Consider the following 26,674-nt stretch of genomic DNA (forward strand, 5'->3'; position numbering starts at 1 on the left):
AGTTTGAGAATTAATTCCAACTGCTTTTAGGGGTCCAAAAGAGGCAGTCAACACTTATCAAATCAGACCTGCAGCCCTATGAGGTATCAAACTTAACTTGAGCATTTCATAGGAGCAAAAAAACCCAATATTTAGAAGTGATTCACCAACTTAAACCATTCTCAATGCTCTGCAGCCTCTGGAGTAAAACACTCATGAAGATGCTTAAGCGGTTGACAGAGCTGGGTTTTGAGGTCCCTGTCTAGCCCTAAAATTACTGGGAATCACATCTTTAAGTCTGCAACTAAATTCAGTGGAAGAATTGAACATATGCACGGCTTGCAATAAATGCAGAGTCCCTTTGTCTTCCATGGGCTGCTCACATGCTCAAATCTAAGCATGTCATAAAGGATTTTCCAGGATCCAGCCCATCAGCTCCAGGGATGTTGCAGGAGGAGCCCTACACTACTCGTGGCCCACAGAATGAGGTCAGGGAGAGCTGGGGAATGTGGGGAGGGTGGGCAGGGACACGGGGAGAGAGAAAACAAACAAGGGCTGGTGAGTGCAGGGAAATGGAAGAGGGAAATAAAACAAACTAAAAGAAAAAAAAAATCAATTAAAAGAAGGAAAAACAAAAAAAAAAGAAAGTGGAAAGAAAGAAAGAAAAGGAGTTGAAATTAGAGGAACTAACATGGCGTTACTGGTGGCTGTGGCCGAAACTTCAGCAGAAGAAACTACTCCACACTTGGAACATTTGAGCGTCATCCCGTAAAGGGGCACTGCCATCTGACTGCAATTAAAACCAAAAGACTGAAACAAAACAAAACACTTTGCTCATGAGCACAAACGTAGAAAGGAAAGGGAAATAGAGAAGCCAAAAGAAAGAGAGGAAGGAAGGAAGGAGAAATAGGGAACCAACCAACCATACCCAGTTCGGGAAGAGAAATGAAAGACAGGCAGGAATAAAACTCTCTCATCTGTACCAATCCAGATGCGGGAAATGGGGGGGAAAATGTGCAGTTCAGAGACTGTTGGTGCCGCTGGAGAGGGTGGAACTGTGTTGGTTTATGTTTGCCCAGTTTCAGGGTGTCTCTCTCTGGCACCCAGGGAAGAGAAACCAGTACTGCTCTCCCAGTCTCCACCTCCTTCTTTTCGATTGAGTTTTAATTTTTTTTAATTTTTTTTTTTTTTTTTGAGAAATTGTTCTTTTCCCTCCTGGCCTTTTTGCTCCAAAACAAAAAAGGTGGCAGGGTTGTGCAGTAGAAGGCAAGAAGTAGGGCTGTGGGGACTGTGCCTGCTTATATTCTTTCCTACAGCAATGCAAGGGATAAATCACGTATTTTCTCTGATTGGGATCTCCCCATGGTACCAGGAGAGAGGCCACTCTTTGGCTGCTCCATCTGTGAGGAAGGACAATGCAAAGGGGACTCTTTGTGTCCTGGGAGTTAAGCATGAACTTGGGTGCTTTGTAAGACCACCAACCTGCCCTGGAAGGAACTGGACTGGCTGAATACTTCTGAGACATTTCTTCTCTCATATCTTGTTTTGCAGATGAAAACATGTTTGGGATGAACCCTGAGACTACTCCACGCCTGTTGCTCCCAGTTTTTCTGCGTGGGATCAACCAGGCCATTGTGGGCTGCTGGGATAAGGGGCTGCAGGGATCTGCTAAGGGGAGTAAACTCATGATTTTTGGGAGCTGATCTGTGTGAACCCACCCAGCTGACAAGCCAGCTCTTCTCCAGGAGCCTGGAAGCCACATGAGCTTGGCACTGGCCCTGATTCTTCCCAGAATTTACTAAGTGTGTGCACTCTCTGATCTGCACAGGTGGGCATCCACATCAGATCTGGCTTAAAAAAATGGGAAGGAGCCTGCAAACCATCCCCCAGACCTCCCTGCAGTGCCTGACATCAGGGAAGGCACGAAATCACTGCCAGAGGACGGTGGGTGCGTCACCCTTGGCTGAGGGTGGTGCAGCTGGTGAGGGGTCATATTTGCACCAACCACGAGGGGTTTGACAGCCCTGCCCTGACCAGGAGAGAGATCAGGCAACTTGACAGATCACTTAACTTTTATGGCTCTGTCTTCAGTCTCAGGGCAAAAAAACATCCCCATGAACACCAACACGGTATCGTCAGCGGGCCCAGTGGCCCACTATCAAGTGGCTATTGATTGGTCTTTTAATTAATTAGTGACATAAGCCATTGCTCCATTCCAAAATAATGACTAAGGTATCCCACAGAAATTTTCAGCCTTCAGACACAGAGGAAATTAGCTCCTGTGTCCAGAGATAAATATCTTCCAGGAAGGATGCTGTAAATCCAGTGGCTGAACCAAAGGTAAAGTGGGTCTTGAGAGGCATTAAGTGCACGACCCTTAAAAAAAAAAAATACAGCTTATCCCCAAATCTATAAGCCACAAAGAATAGATAAGCAGAGAGACAGAGAGAGGCAGAGATAGGCAGCAAAAAGAAAAAGTAGATTGATTTGAGGAATTTGATGGAAAACTGTACCAGAAAAAACATGAATGACACTGAACCACAAAGAACTGGCCAAAAGACCAACTGTAACACACAACTGTAGCTGCTGTTGGGTGTACTTATGCAGAAAGTTGTAAGCAGTAGGCACAGATGTGGATACATTTACATTCTAATTTGTTCTGGTTGGGGGCAGGAGGTTGTTAATATATTGAATTTCCGTAGCAGGTTTGTATTGGCGCCTGCACGTATGAAAGGGTAGCTAATGAAATAATCACAGGGAATGAGGCATCCATTTAATTCAGCTTTTGCTGCTTCCTAAATATCCACAACCAGCTCCCAGACTCATCTGGTGTGTTCACTGGAGCCTGGACTTTTCTCCCTTTTATTGAGCCGTGCTTTACACCACACGCAGCCCAAAGAGCAGGAGTGCTGCTTCCAACACGAACCATTCCCAGATGAAGGGCAATCCAAATCCCTTCCTGTTTTAATGGAGTTATTATCTCTCCAATTACTTTCTTCTCTATGCACTGACAGCCCAGCTCTGTTACACCCCACCAGGACAGTCGTACAGGGAATATTTCACACAAAGGATGGGGGCAAACTTTCTTGAGTCGTTTCTATAATCAACAGGAAGATAAAAGAAGTAAAGGTCCTCCAAGGGGCAAGTTGGAACAACTAAACCAGGCTCTCGTCTCTCTCCAGCAGTTACAGAGGAAGCCTAGAGAGATTAAACTCAGCAGGCTAAAATTAGCCCTGGTGAATATACCCTATAGTCTCATTCTTCCTCCCTGGCTGCGTTAGCACACAAATGCTTCTGGAATGAACGCTGCCTGAATAAATTTCAAACTCATTTTAAAGGCTCCTGACATTAAGACATCCATTTTTAGTAGCACTCCCATCAGCAGAGCTCAAAGACTTGGCCACCAACGGAGACCCTTCTGCTGGGAGGTGCCTGGATGGTTTTCTCCTGTTCCTGGACAGGTGGTGGGGCAGTTGTGTGTCTTCCTCCAGCTCTCCAGGCAATCCCACCCAACTCTCCCCAGCCTGGCTTTGTGATTCATCTACGAAGCCGTTGCCATTAGGAAGTCAAGGTTTTCTGACAGATGTGACAACCCTAATCACAGCAATTTCCTCTGCAAAGTACAGGGCAAAACCTATCGTGTCTCAGGTATTATTTCATGAGAACTGTTAATTCTGAGGTATTTGAGTGCCAACCAATCTGTGGAGTGTGTGCTGGGCTCTTCTTAGTATCCAACAGCTCTTTATTTTCCCCTATTCTGGGTTTTTTTCCCCTTTTTTATCGTTTTTGCAACACTGAACCATACTTCTTGCCTCTGCTAAAGGAAACACAACGTTTGTTTGTACCATCTCCTCAGATCCAAACATCTCCAAGGCCATTGCTCGTTCTGATTCTCTTCAGATCTACCTTCCAACACGGTTCCCAAGCCCAGGCCAGAAGCAGAATAACTTCTACAAAGTTAACTAAGGGAAAAGGGGCACCAGGGCTCTCAAAAGTGCTCCCACACTCTCAGCAGGTGCACTTGGGAAAGGAGAACAAAACCATTGAGCACAGAGAAGGCTTAAAAGTGCTGCACACACACACACGGACACGAAAGAGGGGGGAAAAAAGAGAAAAGAAAGAAAAAACAAAGAACATCAGAAAAAAAAAGACTTTTTTTTTGTTGTTGTTGTTGTTGCTTTGCAGCTTTTGTTTTTAAAGAACAACTCTGTGATCAATAACCAGCTGCTGTGTATTAAATAAGGTCGTTTTCTGAGCAGTCTGGATTAGGGAGGGAGGGGCTGAGCGACAGCAACTCTCTGCTTTGCTAATCCAATAAAGCATTTATTGCAGGGCTGACTTTCAAGTGCAATTACCTTGCTGCAGACTCTGCCTGCAGTCTGGGTATTTTCTTGAGTTCTCTCTTTGTGAAGGAGGCATCACCCACAATAAAGCACTTGCTTCTTGCAGCTGCTTAAAGCAAAGCACCAAGGTCACTTCTTCACGTGCTTTTCAACCCAGCAGCAACTGATACCTCTGATCATCCAAATGTGTTAAATCTCCTTTTATTATCATGACCGTGGAAGATTTCTGTGTTTCTCATAGAAATCAGGACCTTTGACAGGTTCCTGTGTTCCTTACAGAAATCATAAAAACTGGAAAAGACCTCCAAGATCATCAAGTCCAACCTTCAACCAACCACCACCATTCCCACTAAACCAAAGTTCCAAGAGCACTCCAAGGGATGGTGACTCCACCACTTCTCTGGACAGCCTTTTCCAATGATTCACAACCCTCTCAGTGAAGAAATTTTTCCTAATATCCAACCTGAATATCCTCTGGTGCAATTTGGGGCCGTTTCCCCTTGTCCTGCCACTTGTTACCTGGGACAAGAGGCCGACCCCCACCTCACCACAATCTTTTTTCAGGGAGTTGTAGAGTGATAAGGTCCCCCTCGAGCCTCCTTTTTTTCAGACTAAACACCCCCAGCTCCCTCATCTGCTCCTCACAGGACTTGTGCTCCAGACCCCTCAGCTGCTCCATTGCCCTTCTCTGGACATGCCCCATCACCTCGAGGTCTTTCCTGCAGCGAGGGGCCCAAAACTGAACACAGGATTTCAGGGGCTGATGAGAGTTTGCTTCTACCCTCAGTTTTGCTGCCACCACTCAATTAAAAACCACTTCTACCACAACTACTCAATAGTGCTGTGACAGGAATATTGAGCCTCATCTGTGTTATCTGCTGCCACCCTCTGAGACTCGATGGAGACCGTTCTCCTTCCACTTTAGTAGGCAGGATATATCCTTTATCTTCTCCTCCAGCCTCCAAAGGTTTTACATTCTGGTTGTAGCTGTGGTAAAGAGACACCACAACACCCCTTGCTCTCCTCATCTCTTTGGAAACAACTTCTTCCTTCAAGAATACAAGTGATAAAGAACACAATGATAAATCCAATGGATACATGAAGATCACACATCCCTGCCTTTCCTGTCTGCAGGTAAGGACACAGTTTCTCTGCAACAGGAAGCCAAGCAAGGCAGTGGCAAATAACACACGTCAGCCAGGCTGACCTGAGCATTTGATGTGACTCAGAGTGTCACTGTGCCATTTCTGTCCCTGGCCTGGAGCACAGCTCAGGGGTAAAGTCTGAGCAGGCCAAAAACTCATTTCTAGAAAAGAAGATGAAAGGGGAACCAACATTCCCACCCTGCTGGGAATGCTGACAGTGGCAAAATACCCACTGTCAACAGAGTTTGGAAGGAACCCATGAGAGAGCCCTGCCCCAGCCAACCCCCAGCGGCACCAGGGGGATGAGGACTCTGGAGGCAGCTCTTGGATTTATACTACAAAGAGACCCAGGTAACACAAGCCCCAGGCTTTGGTGTGGAGGCCGTGGAGAAGATCAAGGACCTCAGGTGGTAGCAGATTTTTTTTTCCTGCAGAAGAGGTTCCTAACTTACCTCCTCTTTACATGTGCACCCATCTCCTGACCTGTTCATTGCTAGGCCTCCAAAAGCCTTCCCTTAAAAGTATCACATCCCTTTGCTGTCCCTCAGCCACCTGCCAGCCACTGGACATGAGTTCTCTGTCACACAGCCCGTGCCACGTGCCCCACTCAGCACTGGTGAGTCCCTCTCTGATCCAGCTGCTGTTCCCAGGAGTCAGTGACAAGAGTCACTTTGCTCTCCTTAATTTTTGGGAGGATACATCAGCCTGGGCTGAAGCCATTTCAACAAAGAGATGAACTTTTGTCCTTCCTCCACAGCAACCCAGTGCTGCTCCTTGGATTTTTTTGTCCCTGCTGCACTGAACGACACAGCAAAGAGATTAAATCAAGTGTGGGTTTTTTTCTTTCATTTTGTTTAAATCTGTTTTTGCTTTTTGTTTCCATCTCCGATCTCTTTTTCTTTTTGCACTCCTGGCCTGGTTATTGATCACAACCTTGGGTGTTTTTGGTTTTGATTGTCACTCTTTACTTAGATGTATTGATAAGGCATACCCTGCCCGTTCCTTCAGTTTCTTATCTGTTATTCCATCTTTGGATACAAGTTTGTTAAAAACCAGAATGCCAATAACCATGTTCACCTGTCAAAAGAGAAACAACACACAGTTTTGTTCTCATGTGGCTCAGCTCAAACTTGGTAGCACAGAAGGCAAAAACCCCCCAACATCTGGCAAACGAAGTTATTCCCGTTTTTCCCCAAATCAGGTCACACTTCTGCAGGCCACCACCCCCTCTGTCCCCTCTCCACCCTGTCCCACCTTCCCTGGCCATGCAGCAGGGAGTTCAGGAGAGCAGAATGCAGCTGGCAACAGATAAGAGAGGTCTTGGAATCACAGAATCATTAAGGTTGGAAAAAGTCCCCAAGATCACCGAGTCCAACCATGAACCACATCTCCAGGAACCAGGACAAATTTGTAAACTGCCCAGATTTACAAGTCTGAGCAAGAAGAATTGCAGATGGCCCAGCACACAGGTCAGCCATCCAGTCATTTCCCAAAAAATCAGTGGGCAGGACAACTCCATGCAGTCCTTTGGTCTGTTTTTTTTAGGGTGAGAGTGTGGATGTCTGTATCAACCAGGCATAAATATTCACAGTGAAACACAGAGCTGAGGTCCTGCAAAGTGATCCCAAACTCCTCACTGTGCCCTTCCAAATGCATCCACTGCTGCCAGCTGCATCTGCTCCACAAACCTCATCCAAACATTAGTGACACATGAGCACCACCCCCCTCGTGGAGGCAAAGAAATGGTGGAAAAAAATGACACTCTCCTGGTTTTGCTGTCAGGGAAACATCTGGTGCTGTAGAACGACGTGGTTGATGCTGTTTTGCACGTGGGGCTTGCAGGGAAATGTTTTCAGGCCAAATTCAGGGACGTGTAACATCACATGTGCACCGAGGTGAGTTTAACAGAGGTGGTGCTGAGGGACACCTTGTGCAGCACCTGGCCCCAAAGGCAGGGAGATGTCTGCTCTGCCTAAATGCCTAAAGCAGCCTCAGAAAAATGAGCAAAATTCCTGCATTTGGATTGCTGGTTTGAGCAGGGCATGACCCAGCTCGCTGCTGTGGAGCCCACAGCTGGGAATCAATGGAAAAGCTCAGAAATAGCAGTTATTTTCGTTTGCATCAGCTGCTGGGTCAGGGCACTGCTTCCCACAGCTGTGAGCCCATTTCTAGAGCTCACCACGGTATTGATTTAGAGCAACAGCACTGGCAAGTCAGACACAGCAGTGCAGCCAAGGATCAGCAGGAAATCAAACCCCAGTTATGTGCTTGGAGACAGAGGGAGCACTTGGAATTCACTGATCCTTCTTCTCTGTGCTGGAGGCTGGGGAGTGCAAGAGAGACTTTTCCTTAAGGGGGAAAAGATGGGGTTGAAGTGTGGCTGGATCTCTCCCCTAGGAAAGATGTGTATCCTCATCCTTCTGGAGCAGGGGAGGTGACAAAGAGCAGCTCTGCAATGGTTTTAATAATTAAAAGCTATTTTTAGCCACATTGCTGTTTTAGCCACACACATTTAGCACACTGATCATTGTGATCAACACCCTGCTCTGATCCTGGCTCCAGTTTTCCTAAGTTAGGGATAATTCTTCTAAACACTGAATTCTTCTTCACTCTTAATGACATGCAGAGCAGCTTTACTTCTTTATCTCTGAGATAATATCCAGAAGCAAAGACTCAAGTCTGAGATTCCTTGAGACAACCACGACCTGGCCACTGCTGACTCTGTCCTGTCACCATGAGCCTCTCCCTGCCTTCAACCTGCCCCAAATCATCCCCAGGCTGGGTGAGCAAAACTGCTTCCCACAGCTCTGCCTGTCGGGTTGTTGGGATTTTTAAGAATAAAGGTCAGATCTCTGCAGCCATTCAGTGCCAGTGGATTGACTGCAAGTTGTGAACGCTGCTGAAGCTGCAGGCCAACCATCTTAAGAGTATTAAATTGAAGTAAAGGTATTCTCCAAACCAAAAGCCTTTTTCCAGTGTGGAGAATAATAAGGGAGGGTGTGGAGGAAGAAGGTTGCTGTGTATTACCATAGGTAATAGAGAAATCCTGCTGGTGGGAGAACTGAGTGCAGAGATGCTTGAATGGCTTGGGAGGAGTGAGAACAAAAGTAGCCTGGCCAGGGCTGAGGCTGTCCCAGCTGTCTCTCCAAGCCAAGTCAGCTCTGTGCAAACTCACTTGGGCATCTATATATTGAATTTTGGGTGAGAAAAAGCTCAGGCTCAGAGTCAAATCCCACCCTGATCTGTGCAAGGTGTCACACGAGCAGCTGTATTTTCTCTGGAGCAAACCTGTCCTGAGAGCAGCGGAGCTGCCCATCCCCTGCACAGCCCTGCAGGAGCCTGACTGCCCTTCTGTTGAACCAGGTGTACTCACTGCCCTGGTCATCCTGTCCCTGGTCCTTCTGGGATGTCCTTCTGTCACTGGCATGGCCAACCTGAACTCAAGGCCCAGCACAAGGAGAACACACACACAGCTGTCCAGCCTCGTGGACTGTGTGTTCCACTTCTGGCCCTGCCAGAGGTCACAGTGTGAATCTGAGTGGCCAGTTGAGCTCATCTCTTTGCAGGTTCCCATTTATAAAAAGGCTTTAAATGCTTCTTTTTCTCTTTCTCCTTCCCCTGGCTCCTGGGTATCTACCCCACTTGGGCAGTGTTCATTCATCACTTGAGCCAGCAGTGAGCCAGGAGGTCTAAACTGGGTGTGTATGCTCTGTCATGGTGCTGCTCAGGGACAGACACCCCCAGAGATGATTCACCACTTCCTAATATCAGCTGCACGAGCCACCCTTTGCATATGTTGACCCCTCTTTAAGGACATCTCCATTTCCTGCTTTATGGTGAGTGAAAACTGAGGTGCCAAAGGGAAGGAGGCTCCTGGGTTTTAATCACACTTTAAAAATGCAAAGGAAAAATGAAGGATTACTTCCCTTGTTGTTGGCACAACAAAAGCAAGATGCCTTGAGGCAGCTGAGTGACTCCCTCTTCTCTGGGCACTACCAAAGCTTCCTCCCTCCTAATCACTGTATCACAATCCTACACTAAAGAAAGACCTTAACTGAAACTAGTTTTGATTTATTACAGAGGAGGGGCAGCTACTGGCTCACCTCTTTGTCATGCTGATCAAAGGATGGCACCAAGGTGGTTTGATGTGCAATGACAGCAGTGAGAACAGAGGCAGCAGGAGCTTTTGTGGAGTTATTCTCCTATAAGCGCCTGCTTCAGGGCATTTAACCCCCCCCCAGGCACTGCAGGAAACAAAAGCCTGACCCAAAAAAGGAACTATGAGTGTCAACAACCCCATTCCTGTGGGACACTTGAGCCTCAGAGGACACACAGCTCCTCCACTGCATAAAACACTGGGCTGGAGAGAAACCAGGCTGTCACCTAATGTGAGGGGGCTCAAATGGGGATTTAAACCCATCTGAAATTGCTGCAGGAGGGATTTCCTGGAGGACCAGCAATTCTCAAGAGTCTTTCAACCCTGACAGTCAAGATTTCTCATGGTCAGAGAGGCTTCAACAGCAGGGAAGCTTGAGGAAAGGAATGTCAGCTCTTGAGTGGCACCTTAAACTCAAATAACCGGCCAAGGCTGGTGTTGGTGCTGTGTTGGAGCCAAGGGTGAAGGGACAGTAGGACACACTCCCACCATGCAGGAGCTGGTGGGACAGAATTTAGGAATGTTTACTTTAAGCTTGCCATTCCTTCTGAATTAAAAGCAAACATGGCACTTTTAGGATAACTAAGAACCCCCCCCAGCACTGATTTGAAGATCTCCAATTCACCTGCAAACAAGGAAGCTGCTCCCACATACTGGCCAGCTGGGACAGACCAGGAATAAATGCTGGCTGGGAGGGCACAGCCTGGTCTGGGAGCAACCAGGGACAGCAGTTTCTGAAGGAGTTCATGTCAGAGTTTTCCACCATCATCCTGCACTTCCATCCAGACAGGGCAAAACCAAGGAAAAGCATTAATCAGGTGTTAGGGGACACCAGTGAGGACAGAGGTGAAAGGCTGAGAGCTTGAGGCACATTATATCCCAGAATCAAACCCATCCCAAACTGTTGGCTTCTAACACTTTGCTCCTTATTCCTGCGAGTGGAAATAAAGAGGGGGCATTCTTGGGTTGAAAGAACAAGGAGAGTGGCATAAGACAAAGAGGAAAATAAAAAAAAGCTTTCAGCCAAGCTTAAATACCAAAACGACAGCAGCCGCCGGTCCCACGAAGGCATAGAGGAGCCCTCCCTCCAACGACAGCCAGCAGCTGGAAAATGAAGAGAGAAAAGGAAATTACCCCGGGGGCAAACAACCCTGACAGGCACATGTTTGCTTCTTCCCTTTGCTGGCAGAGTTCATCCTGGGAGGTGATCCCCCATGGCAAAAAAAAACCAACAAAAAACAAAAACCAAAAAAACCCTCAGACTTTGCAAAGAGCAAGTTTTGCTTCCCATTTCTCCCGAACTTGCACAAAGGCTCATTTCCCCGAGGACCTGCCTGCAGATGGCATTTGACAGGGGAATGCATGAAAAATTAAGGATGGTGCTCTGTTTCAGGTCAGGTCCTGGGAGCAGCTGCATCATTTTGCTGGCAAGATGATGCTCTTGTCCTGCTCACTCAGGCGAAGGAGTAGAAAGGGTGGGAACTGTCCCTTGCTCCTTTGCTAACCACTATTTCTGCTGGGAGCTCAGGTCCAGGAGTGCAGGACATTTCTTCCTCTGGATTCTCCCTTTGAGCTTCCTTGGGGAAATCCTACAACACAGCAGCAAGGTGGGAATTCACAGTACTCCTGAAGTGAAATCTCCTGTGGAATTCCACTATGGAATGAGTTCAATGGGAGGGGTGTGGTGCCTCCTCTGGAAATAACCACATAACCTGATGAGGACTTCCTCTTTCTTCAGTGACCACGTGTGGAATTCAGGCTCCTAAACAGCCTAGCACAGAGCCAGGCACCCTTGGTGACATTTCTAGTCAGTAGAGATCCAACCAGAGGAGTCCAGGATGATTCTGTGAGGCACCTTTACCTACTCAGGTGAATCACATCCTGAACTTCATTGACTGCACCAGAACTTCCTCATCCAAATGAACCTGTCACATGTGGAGACATCACTGGGGAGATCATAGAATCATGGAATGCTTTGGGTTGGAAGGGACCTTAAAGATCATCTTGTTCCACCCCCCTGCCATGGGCAGGGACACCTTCCACACTATGCCAGGTTGCTCCAAGCCCCATCCAACCTGGCCTTGGACACTTCCAGGGATGGGGCAGCCTCAGATTCTCTGGCCAGCCATGAAGAAGAATTCAAGATGGGCCCCTGATTAAGCCAATTACTGGAACTCCTTTGTGCTGCTCAACAGGGGTTCTCCTGATGACCTGCAATGCCCCTCCATGCTCTGGGCAAGTACTGCTGGCACTGGCAGGAGTGGGATGGATTGAGGTTCCCCTCCTCCAACAACTTTAGTTTAAAGCCCTCATCACTAACTGGGGTGCAGAATAAATCCCATCTCTGAGGAAACTAGTATGAACATGCTCCTGGTGTCCCCACAGAGACTTTCAATCACACACAGGTCTCACTGTACCTCAACATCCCCAAAATGACAAACTCGGCGTGAAAGAACAGCAGGAGAAATCTCACTCCCCTCCCATCCCAAAGCTGAGCATCACAGAGTGGGCAGCCAACAGGGATTAGGACAAGGGGGAATGGCTTCAAACTGAAGGAGAGTAGATTTAGACTGGATATCAGGAAGAAATTCTTCCCTGGGAGGGTGGGGAGGCCCTGGCACAGGATGCCCAGAGAAGCTGTGTCTTCCCCATCCCTGGAAGTGTCCAAAGCCAGGCCGGATGGGGCTTGGAGCAACCTGGGCTAGTGGAAGGTGTCCCTGCCCATGGCAGGGGGGTAGACCTGGATATCTTTATAGTCCCTTCCAACCCAAGCCATTCCTTGGTCCTTTGTTTTTAAGGTTTGACTGTAAAGTCAGGAAAGAAACACTTCTTCACTGTGAGGGTGACAGAGCACTGCCAAAGCATGAGCAGAGGAATTGTGAAGTCTCCATCCTTGGAGACATTCAAAAGCCATCTGGGCACGTTCCTGGGGCAGCCAGTTCCAGGTGACCCTTCCTGAGCAGCTGGTTGGCCCAAAAGACTCCAGAGAACCCACCTCAACAAGTCTGTGACTCTGCAACAGCCACAGTTACAGCAGCACAGGAGCTGAAATTCCCACTTTTGTGGGGGATGCAGCAATTCAGGGCATGGCCACATAAACTTGGCACTTCAGGGCGAGGGAAGATGGGAATTTACACTGTGTCAGCAACCCCATGGAAAGTTTGCACGCTCTGACAAGGCAGAACCCTGGAGAAAATGTGTGACAAAGTAATCCTGTTTCAGCAGGAAAGCACCATAGATTTACCACAGGAGAAGAGCAGGAAACCACAATGGAGAGAAGACTTTCTCCAAGCTCTTAACCCAGCTCACCCTGCAGTAATTCAGTGACATGCCCCTGCTCTCAGCAAGATGGTTTCATTCTGCATCAGAAGCAAACTGATGCTCCCAGGGAAAAAAAGCCTTGCTGGAAACATTTCAATTTTGTTGATCAGACTCATATGTTTTTCTGCATTAATTCTGATTTGCAAAAAAAAAAAAGTTATTTTTTTTCACCCTAAAACAGAGAAAATTTGTGAAAAGGCACTAAAAAAGAAAAAAGTATTTCAAATTGAGAGCTGAAAGAAGGACATTCTAGTTTTCACCGAGCTCTGTGTCTTGTTTATGTCTAAATTAAACCTGTAATGTGTTAATTTAATCAGTTCTGATTTCTTCCTGATAGCAACTTGCTCTGTCACAAACTGTCTGAGCTGCTGTAATAATAAAATGAATAATCAGCAGAGGAGAAAGGGAATAAAAATGAAGCTTTGGAGGGCTGCAATAACTGGAGTTCTCCCTAAATACAAGAAGAGGGCTCCTAAATCCCAGACTTTTTCCTCCAATGCTTCATCCTAATTTTGAGATGGGGTTTTTCTCAGGGTCTCTTCCAGCTGATGGTTTAGATGAAGAAAGGAGGTGACATCCTGCACTGGAATTAGTGATGAGGACTCTGTGCAAGGAGGGCTCTCACTCCTGTGGGGTCTCTGGCAGCTCCTGTTCCCCTCTGAGCACCAGGATTTGGGAAGGTGACTTCCCCCTGGTCCTTATCCCTTCTGACTGCCCGACCTCCATCCCACAGTGCTTAATCCAAGCGTTTCCAAGGCTGCCAGAGGTGCTGGATAACACCAAGAGAAAGGAAAGGGTGAAGGGATATCTGAGAAGGGGTACCGACAGCAAATCCCAGCAACACATCAGGGCAGTGGAGATGCTTTTAGCCTACAAGAAATATTTGCATTTCACTAAGAGTATTTTCCAAGGGATTTCTTCATTCATCTTGTAAATAAAATTACCCCTGGATAGGACTAAGTGGATATTTTAACAACATTCAGCAGCTCCAGACTATGATTGCTAAGCAGCGTTTCCCTGACTGACAGTAGCTCTTGTGCTCAACACAAAACACCTCTTTGCAAAACATCTGATCCTTCTGTGACTCTGCCACGGCACAGACTGTGAGGTGGGTGGCTTTTGTCTTGGTCCTGTGAAGAGCTGACTTCCACTGAGACCTTTTTCACACCAAACAGCTCTGCCAGCAACAGGTCTCACCTCGAATTGTGTGTCAAATTCAGCAGCTCCAACATATTTGCATAACTGAGATTAGAGCTGGGAATCAGGGCTGGCCCATCAGTGTTAATTCAGAGATTAACACAGAAAAGGCTGAGATGCCTGTGGGTGACACAAGTCCTGCTGCAATGACACACACAAGGACCTCAGGAAATTTGCTGTGTCCTGGAAATCCTCTCAGAAAACTTTTCATGGGCTCTCTTGTGGGGAAGGATGTGAGTTCCCACAACCTCAATTACTCAGTTCCAGCTCTAGCAGGCTGTTTGTCAAGCTTTAGAGGTCCAGAGTTAGTCCCTGGAGTAGCAGCTAAAAGGAGAGTTACTATTCAGGCATTCAGCCTAATACAAGGAGGTGATCAGTGGCAAGTCCTTTAGACCTCCATTACCTCTCAGACTTTCATTTGAGACTAGAAATGCAGCCTCTCCCCTGCCCCAACAGCTCTCCAAACAACTCCAAAATGCCCTTTCAAATGCTGTTCAGATAATAAAAAGTAAAAGCCCCCTTGTGTCTTCCTCCCCTCATCACAGATGGAGAGTTCACAGCACTCCAGAAGTGTCCTGAGCAATAAAGGCTGAGTGAATTGCTGCTGGGAATCACCACACAGAGAACGAGACACACACTCCACATCCTGCAGGTATATTCAATTTTTAATTTGAACCTCTCTCTCTCCCTTCCCAACTTACCACTTGGTGGACCAGTCTGGCTGGGTGAAGGGTAAATATTAAACATCATCTGCAACCTCCCCACGCTCAGGACTGGCTCTGATCTCTCTGCATCTCTTGGAGATGTGGCCAGTCCTTCGATGGCCAGACCTCCACCCTGCTGCTCAGCTGTGTTTGGCTTGTTACAGAACAGTTTCAGCCCATGTACAACGAAAAGACAGGACAAAACGGGGCGAAATCTTGCTTTGACCACCCTGCTGGAGGCTCCTCTCTTAACCTGGGGTTGGACACCTTGGTTTATCCTGAAGATAAACCTGACAGTTTCAGCCTGAGGACATGTCACACATTTCACATGCTGTCCCTTCCACCAGCTTTGCCCTGGGAGTCTGTAACACCAGGATCAGTTCTGCAATGTTTTCAACACCTGCAGTTGTCCCCAAAATGCTCTCATGACCATGGCCCAGAGATGGATGTCAGGGTTTGTTTTTTTACCACTGAGTGGGAAGAGAAAAAAATTGCTGTGGAGTGTTAAATTCTGTGCTCAACTAAATATCAGAGCCCTGCTTTGACTTAATTCCCACCTCCACAGTGCTAATGCACTGCTCTTAGGACCCAAAAATTGTAGGGTTGGAAGATGTTTTGAAAGACACTGTGAAGTCCCTTGTGGTTTATCTTGTCAGCTCTTGTCCCCTGCTTCACAGGGAGGGATGTGTTGTGGTTAATGCCTTTCCTTCCCTCTGCAAGATGGAAATATTGTGCCTTGAAAGCCTGCAGTGCCCGTTTGAAGTGCCCCGTGTGCGCTCTAAACAAACTAGAGACAAAACTAAAACTGCTCCTGACCTCCAGCTCTGAGCTTTGCAACCACCTCAGACATCTCTGCAGTGGTCCCAACCCAATAAACATCCCGGGACAAGCTTTGGTCCAAGTCTGTGTTCTGTTCATGTGCCTTCAGCATTGGACAAGGTTAAATCATAAAATCATAGAATGGTTTGGGTTGGAAGGGACCTTAAAAATCATTGAGTTCTAACCCCGCTGCCATGGGCAGGGACACCTTCCACTAGATCAAGTTGCTCCAAGTTCCATCCAACCTGGCCTTGGACACTTCCAGGGATGGGGCAGCCACAGCTTCTCTGGGCAACCTGTGCCAGGGCCTCCCCACTCTCATAGGCAGGAATTTCTTCCTAATATCCAGTCTAAATCTACCCTCCTTCAGCTTGAAGCCATCCCCCCTCGGCCTGTCACTACGTGTCCTTGTAAAAAGTTCCTCTCCAGGCTTCCTGTAGCTCTTTTAGGACCTGGCAGGTACCCAAGTATGGAAATACAGCAAGATGGCAGCGTTAGGAATGTCTGATGGGCTCTTTGTGCTTGAGAGGAGCTGTTGTTCTCGGTCCTTTGGTGGGACTCATCAGCTTCCCCACATACTGGGCTGCAGAGTGGAAGGAGACAAAAGGAAGACCAGAGAATCTCAGAGTATCCTCAGCTGGAATGGACCCACAAGGATCATGGAAGTCCAGCTGATCATGGAAGACCAAACTGGGCTTTTTGGGGTGTGAAGCCCCTCTGCTATTTTGGTGACAGGTAGAGCTGGGAAATGGTGTCACTTGGGCTGCAGCTCCTGCTGGGGGCACGGAATCCTCTGCCATCCCCAGGCATCCAGCCCTTGGATGCAAGGAGCACCAGAGACTTTAGGGCTGAAAGGAGTCAAAGGATTAGCAGCAAAAGGAGGAGAGCTGGTGTGGTTAAGCAACCTGGGAAAGCTGGAAAGTCAGCCCAGCCTGTTGGCCACCTCACTGTTGCCCCAATCCCAGAGTAAAGCGGGAATCCAGCAGGTTTTGTCACCCTCTTTGCTGCAGTCTGGAGGGAATTGCTCTGGGGAGATGTTGGCACACAGTGGTCCGGGGCAGGGAAACAGGATGTGCTTCCCTGCACATTCCTCCCCTCCCTGCCCAGGCACTTTTGTGTGGTCAGCACTGACCACAAAACTCTGTGGTGGCTCTAAAACATTGATGGGGAAAGAGCCACAAAGCTTTTTGCACTAATTCCCATCGGTCTATAAATACATTTTGGGGGTAGGAGAGTGTAAGACTTTTCCTCTTCCTGTAGGGAACGTGACTAAATCCAGTTACTTACTCTGCATAGACTGCAGAGGTTGCTTTGGGTGACTAAAACTTTCAAATTAACGGGTTTAGGATACCAAGGCTAGAAAGAGCTGCCCCCAGGAAAACTTATTTTTGCCTCACAAGTCCTTTCTGAGAGTAAATAAGTCAAAAACCCTCATCTAGTGAAGATGACAGGAACGTCCTTAACGTTTCCATTCAGAAAAATACACAAAAATATTTGAAGAACTGAATAGGATTTCCCAGAAAGATTTCTCTGTGTCATATCCTTTCTTTCTACATAGAATTCAAGAGGATCTGCTCTCCCTCTGGGAGGTATAAATTCAGGGCTCAGCAAATACTCAGGACCTCTCTCTCCCAGCACTCTTGATGCTTGTTCATTGTGAGTTGTTCTCATGGATGTGCCATAAACAGCAGAGCCACGGGAAAGCTAAAGGGAATCTGGGATCTCAGTGATGCTGCTAAAAGCCAGGCTGGTGTGTTGTTCTTTGAGTCACAAAAACAGTGGATCCCTGTCCACCAGGACACCTGAGCTGGGACAGGTAAGTCAGGAGAGGTGCATCCAGTGCATCCCGATGCCAGCACAGGCTTCAGGAATTGTGTGTATGGATTTGCACTGGAGAACCCCATGTTCCTGAGCCCTCTGTGTTGGGCAGTAATTTAAAGTGCAGTAATTTAGGCTGCAAACTAAACGGAAAATGCTGCTTTAATACTCCCCTGCAATTAAAGTGCAAACCCGGGACCATTTGGTCGTGGGTGTGAGGAACGTGGTGGGAATTGAGGGAGAGCGGGAGGCTCCACATGACATTTTCTCTGTGGGCCTATTGAGGCCTCATCTGCTGCCCTCCACATCAACAACTCCTGCCTCAAACATTGCCCACGTGGGTTGCACTGGCCAGGAAGGCTCTGGATAAAAGTTGGCTGCAGTAGGGAAGTCTGACTTATTGTACATAAAATATTATTCTTTAACTGTCACTCTGAACAACACTTTTAAGCTTTTTCACAACAAAGTGAAAAAATAACACTTGCTTTTTCTTCTTTTTTTTTAGTTAAAGTTGTACTAATGCTCAGCTCTGAGTGATCCCAGCCCTGCCTTAATATATTTTTTGCCTCTGCACAGTCTTACTCCATTATTTCTCCCCTGCTTTTCTTCTGCTATTACATGCACATAAAAGTTTCCTAAAGGCAAATCCTATAGAATTTGTCAAACAGGCAAACTGAGATTGCTGTCAGAACCTTGGATTGAGAGGGTCAGGCTCATTCTGCTGCCTAAAACTGAGCTGAGCTGTTTTGAAAATGTGGGACCAATCAAGGAAACCATTAAACAGATAAACACAAAAGCTATTTTTTTTAATTTTCAAACATCCTAAACTTTAAGTATTCCACATTTTTCCCCTTAAAAATACATTTAAAAAAGTCTCAAAGTAAGAGGTATTTAGATCAAAGGGATGTCAAATATACAACAGTTAAATCTAACTGGTCCCTGTGAGCTTGTTTTTAAAGGAATACATGATCCAGCTTGGCCAGATGATGGGCTGGGAGACAGGGATGCAGGAATGTTCCTTCCTCTCCCATTATCCCTACTTTCCTTTGCCATGGGGAATTTACATGAGCACCTGAGAATTTAGCTCCTACCCTGGTTCCTGTGGGTCAGTGACTGGGTTTGGACAAAAACAATAGAGGATAAAACAAGGAAAAAGCAGGAAGAGCTCCTTTACTCACTAGTTGACAGTTCCATATCCCTTGGCTTTAGTAAATCCCACGGAAATGGCAACCACCAAGGCAGGGAGCCCTGTGGAAATGAAACAAGAGGAAATTGGTCATTTAAGCACATGTGCAGCTCTTCTCCCACTCAGTATTCCTCTTTCTTCCCAGAGTTATTCCAGCACCATCTGTCCCAGCCTGGCTCTCTGGCAGAGACTGAATTCAGGACCTTCCGAGCCCAAAGCAGAACCCTCCTCATTACCTCTGTTAATGAAATCAAAGCCATCAGCTGCAATCAGCTCCTTCCCTGCTGTGGGCTCAGCACTTGTGTGGGCACTCACAGTACACCCAGATACGTGAAATCTATTTATTTTATTCTTAGGTACAACACAGGATGGCCTGGAATATAGCAGGGTGTCTCCTGAAGAAGGAATACTCAGCCACAATCCAACTCAAGGAACCCAAAGATCAGGAGTTGTGTTTGCACTGACAAAGCAACCCAAGTTTAAATCTTACCCCAAATGAAGGAGAAGGGGAAACTAAAATTGAGTTCCCCTACCCCAAACAGGTCCCTCAAGATCTGTAATAGAGCAGGTTCCTCTGAACAATAGAAAAGAGCTTCAGAACATCAGATCTTTTGGAAAACCACAATACTCCCTCTTGCCAGAGACCTGCTCCATTTTGTGTCCAAAAGGTGAATGAACTAAGAGAAACCTGTTGCCCTGGAGAAGACACAGTTCATTATGAGTGTGGCAAAGGAATAGCAAGTTATTCTGTGGCTGGGACACCCCAATTTCTCTTCAGAGCATCATGAACTAAGGAAGCTGACACAGGATGTATTTCAGGTGCACAAGGGGTGAAATTATGGCCTTGATCCTACAGACAGAAGCTCCCACAAAATTTGAGGGAGGAGTATAAAGAAAACCTGCTGGTTATTGTGCAACCTGCTGCTTATTGGCCTAAAACTCATAAAATATTCGGAGACTGTGAAGTCCCTGACATGCAAGTACAATGAGAACCAGCAAAACCCCTATATCTTCCTAATAATCTTCTGATCCTTCTTATCCCTCCATGCTCAAGGACCTGTGGAGGTTCACTAGCCCCAGCCCAGCTCTCCCTTTTCCCTAAAGAAATGCCTGATATTGGCTAATAACACCTAGTTCTTCAGCTCTGCAGGGCTCCACGTGGCTGTTTGTATCCCTCTTCCTTGTGACACGAGGAATTAAGCTGTCTCGATGCTACAGATGGGCAAATCCCATTAGGAATCAGCAGGATCAGTAGCCAGCTGGGATTAGTGCTCCCCGACAAGACCCTAATTCCTGAGCTGCAGAGGTCACAGCAGGTGACTGCAGGAGACCTGGAGATGGAAGGGATGTGCAGACACAGCATCCAGACCATAATCCTGCTGGGAAGGTGGTCACTCAGCCACACAAGTCATGCCCAGATGGATGAGCAGTGAGGCTCTGCAGCCAGCTGGGAGCCACGAGGCCAAGCTGACCACAATTAGAGCATTTGAGAGTTTTCCTGCAGGGAAGTGCTTCTCTTCCCATATGAGATTTCCAAGCATAGCTCAAGTGTCATCAGTCCAAACTCAACAGGCAATGGGTTTAAAAGATGTCTCTTTTAAATTTCCTTTCCTTTTCCCCTCCTTTTCTCTTTTTTCCCCTTTCTTTTCCTTTCTCCTTTCCTTTCCTTTCTTTTCCCCTTTCCTTTCCCCTTTCCTTTCCTCTTTTCCTTTTCCCTTTCCTTTCCTCTTTTCCTTTTCCCTTTCCTTTCCTTTCCTTTCCTTTCCTTTCCTTTCCTTTCCTTTCCTTTCCTTTCCTTTCCTTTCCTTTCCTTTCCTTTCCTTTCCTTTCCTTTCCTTTCCTTTCCTTTCCTTTCCTTTCCTTTCCTTTCCTTTCCTTTCCTTTCCTTTCCTTTCCTTTCCTTTCCTTTCCTGTCCTTTCCTTTCCTTTCCTTTCCTTTCCTTTCCTTTCCTTTCCTTTCCTTTCCTTTCCTTTCCTTTCCTTTCCTTTCCTTTTTCCTTTCCTTTCCTTTCCTTTCCTTTCCTTTCCTTTCCTTTCCTTTCCTTTCCTTTCCTTTCCTTTCCTTTCCTTTCCTTTCCTTTCCCTTCCTTTCCTTTCCTTTCCTTTCCTTTCCTTTCCTTTCCTTTCCTTTCCTTTCCTTTCCTTTCCTTTCCTTTCCTTTCCTTTCCTTCCCTTTCCTTTCCTTTCCTTTCCTTTCCTTTCCTTTCCTTTCCTTTCCTTTCCTTTCCTTTCCTTTCCTTTCCTTTCCTTTCCTTTGCTTTCCTTTCCTTTCCTTTCCTTTCCTTTCCTTTCCTTTCCTTTCCTTTCCTTTCCTTTCCTTTCCTTTCCTTTCCTTTCCTTTCCTTTCCTTCCCAAACCTTCCCTTCCCAAACTTTCCTTTCCTTTCCTTTCCTTTCCTTTCCTTCCCAAACCTTCCCAAACCTTCCCTTCCCAAACCTTCCCTTCCCAAACCTTCCCAAACCTTCCCTTCCCAAACCTTCCCTTCCCAAACCTTCCCAAACCTTCCCTTCCCCTTCCCCTTTTCTCCTTTCTCCTTTCCCTTTTCTCCTTTCCCCTTTCCCTTTTCTCCTTTCTTCCTTTCCTTTTCTTTTTTTCCCATTTTTTCTCTGAACTGACTATTGCCCCTCTTGCTGAGCCTTCTTCACACCTTCACACCTCATCTGGACATGCTCTGGGTGCTGCATTCCCTGTGGTCCCACCAATATGGTATCCAAAAGAACCCCCACGTGAAAGGACATTTGCAGGAGCACAGCTTGATGGAAATTTGGCCAAGACTCTGCCAAAAATAGCAACTTGTTCTTCGCAAAGTGCTTCTCTGAGACGTGATAATTATGCAGAAATACAGGCTCAGGCTGTGAACTCGTCAGATCCAGGGACTGGTTTTACCAAGGCTGGGGAAAAGCCTCAACTTGTGCTGAAAGTGGGTCTGTACAAGTAACAATTACTAAAGGTAGCAGCTATGTTGTGGTAGTTACACCAAAGAGCATCATAATCAGAGGTGCTGTGCTCCTTCACCTTGGGAGAGCTGTCTAACCAAAGTCAGATGTGAGAAGAGTGAAAAAAGAAACAATAAAAAAATCAAATTTTTAATTTATTTCTTTGATTATTTAAAAGACATTTATTCCCAACTGCTCTGTTCCATGTACCTTGTGTGGTGGAGGCAGTCACTGCCAAGGTTTTGGGGGCTTTCTGCAGAAAGTGGATTTTACATTCACAATTCCAAATAAACGTGGTTAAAACCTCCTTCAAAGAGTTTTGTACTTCCAGGTAACAAGGGAACAGGTCATGTGCTCATCATGTTCCACTGGAAAGATGTTTACTAAAGGCCTTTACTGTTATTAACAGCTGAAGTCCCAGAGCCTGATCTCTGGCAGCATTAAAAATCCAGTTGTGGAAACTATGACATGGTCATAAAAATATTGGCAAAAATATTTCTTCTTTGCTGGGGCTAAATATGATTAATTATTTCTAGGGAATAATTTATCTGGGGAATAATTATAATAATTCTAGATCATAGAATCATAGAACATCCTGAATTGGAAGGATCAAGGAGGATCACGAGGATCAAGGAGTCCAACTCCTGACCCTGCACGGGATCACCCAAAGAATCACATAAAAGTGCCTGAGGGTTTTGTTCAAACATGGACAAGAATTATCAATAATATAAAATAAAGACGAGAACTTAAAAATCTAATTGCTAAAAAGTCTTTTCTGGAAAGACAAAGTTGCACAGCCAAGAGGAGACCAAAAAAAAAACCCACGGAATGAAATCCTCTGCAGTTTCAATGAGCTCCAGCTGACAGCAGCTGAGGACTTGGCAAAGACGTCTCCAACAAGGGCTTAGAGAAATGTTAATATGCAGAGGGGGAAAAGGGGGGAGAATGAGCCCATGACAAAGTGAATTGTGCTAATTATTTCAGATTATGCTCTTTAAAACATATTTTCGGCTTCTTCCCTCTTACAAGTGCCATTAATCCCAGCTCTACAGCTGAAGTCTAGCAGGATGCTAAATATCCAAAATTCCCTTGCTGCCTTAATAGACGAGAGTGTTCTTCATTCCTTGTCCTAACCTACTCCAAATGGTTATTATGCATCATTTATCAGCAGTGCATCCTTGCTCAGAGCTCACTACATTTTACTAGCAGTGCAAATTAAGCTTCTACACATGTAGGGATATATAGATATATTTTTTTTTTTAATCTGTACAGACTACAAATGTGAATGTTGCTCATCCAAAATTCCCTTGCCTAACAAGCCCCATCTGTCCCAGCTTTTGCAGATCAGAAAAAAAAATCCCTTTTTATTACCTAGAAAAGCTATTAGTCCGTTGCATTTGATATCCCTGATGTTCCCTGAGTCACAGAGGAGGTATAAACACATGCATGAACACACACAGGCTCGTGCAGCCTGTGCTCTGCAGGTATGTGGTTGATGCTGCTCCTGCCACACACAAACACTGTGTTTTAATAACACAATTTATTTTCCATGGTAAGCAAAAGCTCGGGAGCGAAAACTTAAAGGGATGCAGGTGCTGGGACGAGGACGGCTCTTGATGTGCCAGAATAAATCACATCAGGGTGCTTGGTAAGCATTAGAAATCTCTTGCCTGGGGTGAATTGCAAGACTTCAGTAGTAAAGCGAGGTGCTAATAGAGCTCAGACACACAACGTTTTCCCCCTCCCTTTCTTTCCTTCGCCTCCTCACTCTTCAGCAACTTTTTGTTCCATTGCTCCTTTCAGACACGCACTTGTTATTGCTTTGAAAGCCCAGGTTATGGGTTTGTATTTGTTTTCTACTACAGAATGCATCATTTAGGGCTAATAAATTAAACATACGGCAGAGGCAGAGGGAGAAAAATTAGTTACAAGCGTCTGCACCAGTCTCGGAGTTTATTTGCCTACAAAAGGCGCCGCTGCCATGGAGACGGGATTTCAGAGCTCCCTTCCCTCTGGGTTGGGTGTAGAACCTTAGAATCATGAAATCATTAAGGCTGGAAAGGACTTGTAAGATCACTGAGTCCAGCCCTTAACCCAGCACTGCCAAGTCCACCACTAAACCCTGTCCCTAAGTGTCACATCCACATATTTTCCTGAACAATGCCAGGGATGGTGATTCCACTACTTCCCTGGGCAGCCCGTTCCAGTGCTTGACCATCCTTTTAGGGAAGAAATTTTTCTTAATATCCAACCTAAACCTCCCCTGGTGCAACTTGAGGCTGTTTCCCTCTGTCTTATCACTTGTTTTCTGGGAGAAGAAACCAATCCCCACCTGGCTACAAACTCCTGTCAGAGAGTTGTAGAGAACAATAAGGTCCCCCCGAATCTCCTTTTCTCCAGGCTGAGCCCCCCCAGCTGCTCCTGGTGCTCCAGACCCTTTCCCAGCTGCATTGTCCTTCTCTGGACACACTCCAGCTCCTCAATGTCTTTCTTGTAGTGAGGGGTCCAAATCTGACCCCAGGACTCAAGGTGTGGTCTCACCAGTGCCGAGCACAGGTCACTGCCCTGACCCTGCTGGCCACACAATGTCAGGATGCCATTGGCTTGTATCACGTACCAATGGACATATTCCACACGGAGAAAGACAGCAAGAGAGAGAAAAGGAGAAAGCAAGAAAGAGACCCAAACCCAGGACAAACCACCCAGAGCACACCCTTTGAAAACTCAGCTCATCTATTTTGCCCAACCCTCGGGCGCAACGGGAGCTTAGAATTCATGGCTCTGGGTTGTGCTATTTATAACCATTTCAGCCCCTCCTGAAACCCCTGAAAGGGTTACAAGCACCCTCTGCCAAGCCTTCTGCAGAGCAGGGCAGCCTGGACCCTTCTGTGCTCCTCAGCCCCAGGATCCTCACCCCATCCGAGGCACAAGAAGCGCTTGCGGATGATGCGGTTCCGTAACCGGCCCGTCACGGCCATGTAGGACTGCCAGGCCTCGGTCAGCACCCAGCAGAAAGAGGACAGGAAGAAGAAGTGCAAGAAAGCTGCCACCAGCGTGCAGATCACCTGGGGAGAGAGAGAGAAGGAAAGGAGGACACGTGAGAGGAGCAGCAGGCGGAGAGAGCAGCACGTAGGAGAGCGGAAGGCGCGGGGAGATGATTCCAAACCAGGCTCTGGAAGGCAAGGTCGTGGAGTCAGGACATGAGAAAACATTTTAGGACGAGGTAGTTTCCCCCACCACCTTTGACCTAGCAAAGGACCAAAGCGTTGGCTGCAAATTTAAGTACTACATGGAAATTGGCTGCTTTTAAACATGAGCTCTGAGATAAACCCATAGTTAACACTGAAGTCACAGAATCACAGAATTATAGAATGGTTTGGGTTGGGAGGGACCTTAAAGATCATTTAGCTCCCACCCACCCCCACCATGGGCAGGGACACCTTCCAATAGAAATCTGAGCTTGGGTTCCATCCTGGTGCTTTCTTGGCTTGAGCAAGATATACTTAATTTCTGAAAGACCAAAACCATTGCCACGATCCTTTTGGGGGTGTTGGAGGGTGCAGAGTAGTTAGTAAACCATGCACTAATCTCAGCTCAAAAGGTTTGCAAAGCACCATGTCATTGGCAGCTGAACCACAGAAATGAAATCAGAGGAAGGCAATTTGGATGGTTTCCCTGCCAGGGAAGGAGAGCTGAGTGAAAGAGTTAAGCCATGAGAGCCGGGTGAAACCACGGCTGCCAGGGGCTGGTAAAGGACTGCAAACATGAGGGCAGGGTTGTCCAAGAGCACAGAACTACCAGTAGCCAGGGAAAAGCGAAAAAGAAAAAAAAAAAAAAAGGAATTTCATAATGGTGAGCTCTACTACTCAGTGGGGAAATCTCACCAGGGAAATGCAGGGAGCTTAAGCCATTTAAAATTAAACTGGGGAAAGTACTCGCAAATGCATTATGAAGAACAATCCCGGAGTGCCGGGGAGATGGACTGGAAAGCTGACAAGCTCGTCTTTGTTTTAACTCAGCAAGGCCAAATCTTTCACTGGTGCAAATTGGTGCCGCTCTGTTTAACTCGGCCAGTTTTTCCCCCATCTGTGAGCTGGAAACTGTGAATCAATGTACTCGGGAAGGAAACGACGGGAAGAAACTCCAGCGGCTCCCAAGGAGAAGGGAGAGCAGACAGAATTTAAAAGTGACTCTGGATAAAGTAATGGCTTAAGGCATTTGGGGGAGGGGGAGGTTTATAATCAAGGATTTCTCTCCGCTTTGAGTTGTATCAGGAAATGCGGACTTTGGGTTTACGGTCAATGAACCTTTCTCTTTTTTTCATCCACCAGCAGCTTTTAACTCAGGGCTCTCATGCACAGAGAGGCTTTTATCCTGATTTTATCGGATTGCTCTCCATTCATACACCGGCACAGCGCCACGTTATCAGAGGTTGTGAATAAAAGCAAGGCCGTGTGTTCTTTCAGATAGGAACTGTCTTTTTTGTTCCATATTCGTATTTGACACCAAAAAAACCCCTCAGTTTTCTGCCTATAAATGGATTCTGGATGACAGCTCAGGACAAGGAACACGGCTCGGTATGATAATTTCCAGTAATTTTTGCATTGTAAAAGAATCCTAAAAAGGTGGTTCCTATTCATCAGCTTACAAACCTACATAAAACAGTTACAAACAGAGGATGCTTTCTGGAATGTTTTGGGTTTTTGTTTTTTTTGCTAATATCAGATATGATACTATTCATGTCCCCTTTTTGATTTTGTTTCGAACCAACACGGTACTTCCCAGTTCACCAGCAGTTTATAAGAGGGGAGAGAAAAACTTTGCTTTATAATTTTACACCAGACAGAGACACATCTTCTGGGTGTTTTTTCTCAATCAGGTAGTTTTGACAGAAAGGGGAGGAGAAGAAAGGAGGGGAGGACAACAGAAATAAGCACATCTCAGCTGGACATGTATAAACCCATCGCCTCAGCTGAACTTGGCCATTGATGGGCAGCCACATATTTGCTCCTGCAAAACCTCTGCTCCAGGTTCTTCCTTCCTCGTGGGCAAAAACATAAATGTCCATGA

The 26,674-nt window shown here is 46.5% G+C and overlaps 1 protein-coding gene across 3 annotated transcripts in view; it reads right to left on the reverse strand.

Annotated features, from left to right (window-relative positions):
- Positions 1–26,674, reverse strand: part of LOC115307100 (adhesion G protein-coupled receptor B1-like) — a 66,417-nt gene that overhangs the window by 35,170 nt on the left and 4,573 nt on the right. For all 3 annotated transcript variants that reach the window (XM_029959419.1, XM_029959420.1, XM_029959418.1), the window contains exons 3-7: positions 24,519–24,669; positions 18,661–18,730; positions 10,661–10,727; positions 6,459–6,544; positions 671–769 (exon numbers count right to left, since the gene is read on the reverse strand). In XM_029959419.1, the coding sequence (XP_029815279.1) occupies positions 671–769; positions 6,459–6,544; positions 10,661–10,727; positions 18,661–18,730; positions 24,519–24,582 (386 nt within the window). In that variant the 5' untranslated portion in view covers positions 24,583–24,669. The remainder of the gene's footprint in view (positions 1–670; positions 770–6,458; positions 6,545–10,660; positions 10,728–18,660; positions 18,731–24,518; positions 24,670–26,674) is intronic.

This window comes from Manacus vitellinus, unplaced genomic scaffold, assembly GCF_001715985.3.
Source record: "Manacus vitellinus isolate BGI_N305 unplaced genomic scaffold, ASM171598v3 scaffold_1_pilon, whole genome shotgun sequence".
NCBI classification, from domain to species: Eukaryota; Metazoa; Chordata; class Aves; order Passeriformes; family Pipridae; genus Manacus; species Manacus vitellinus.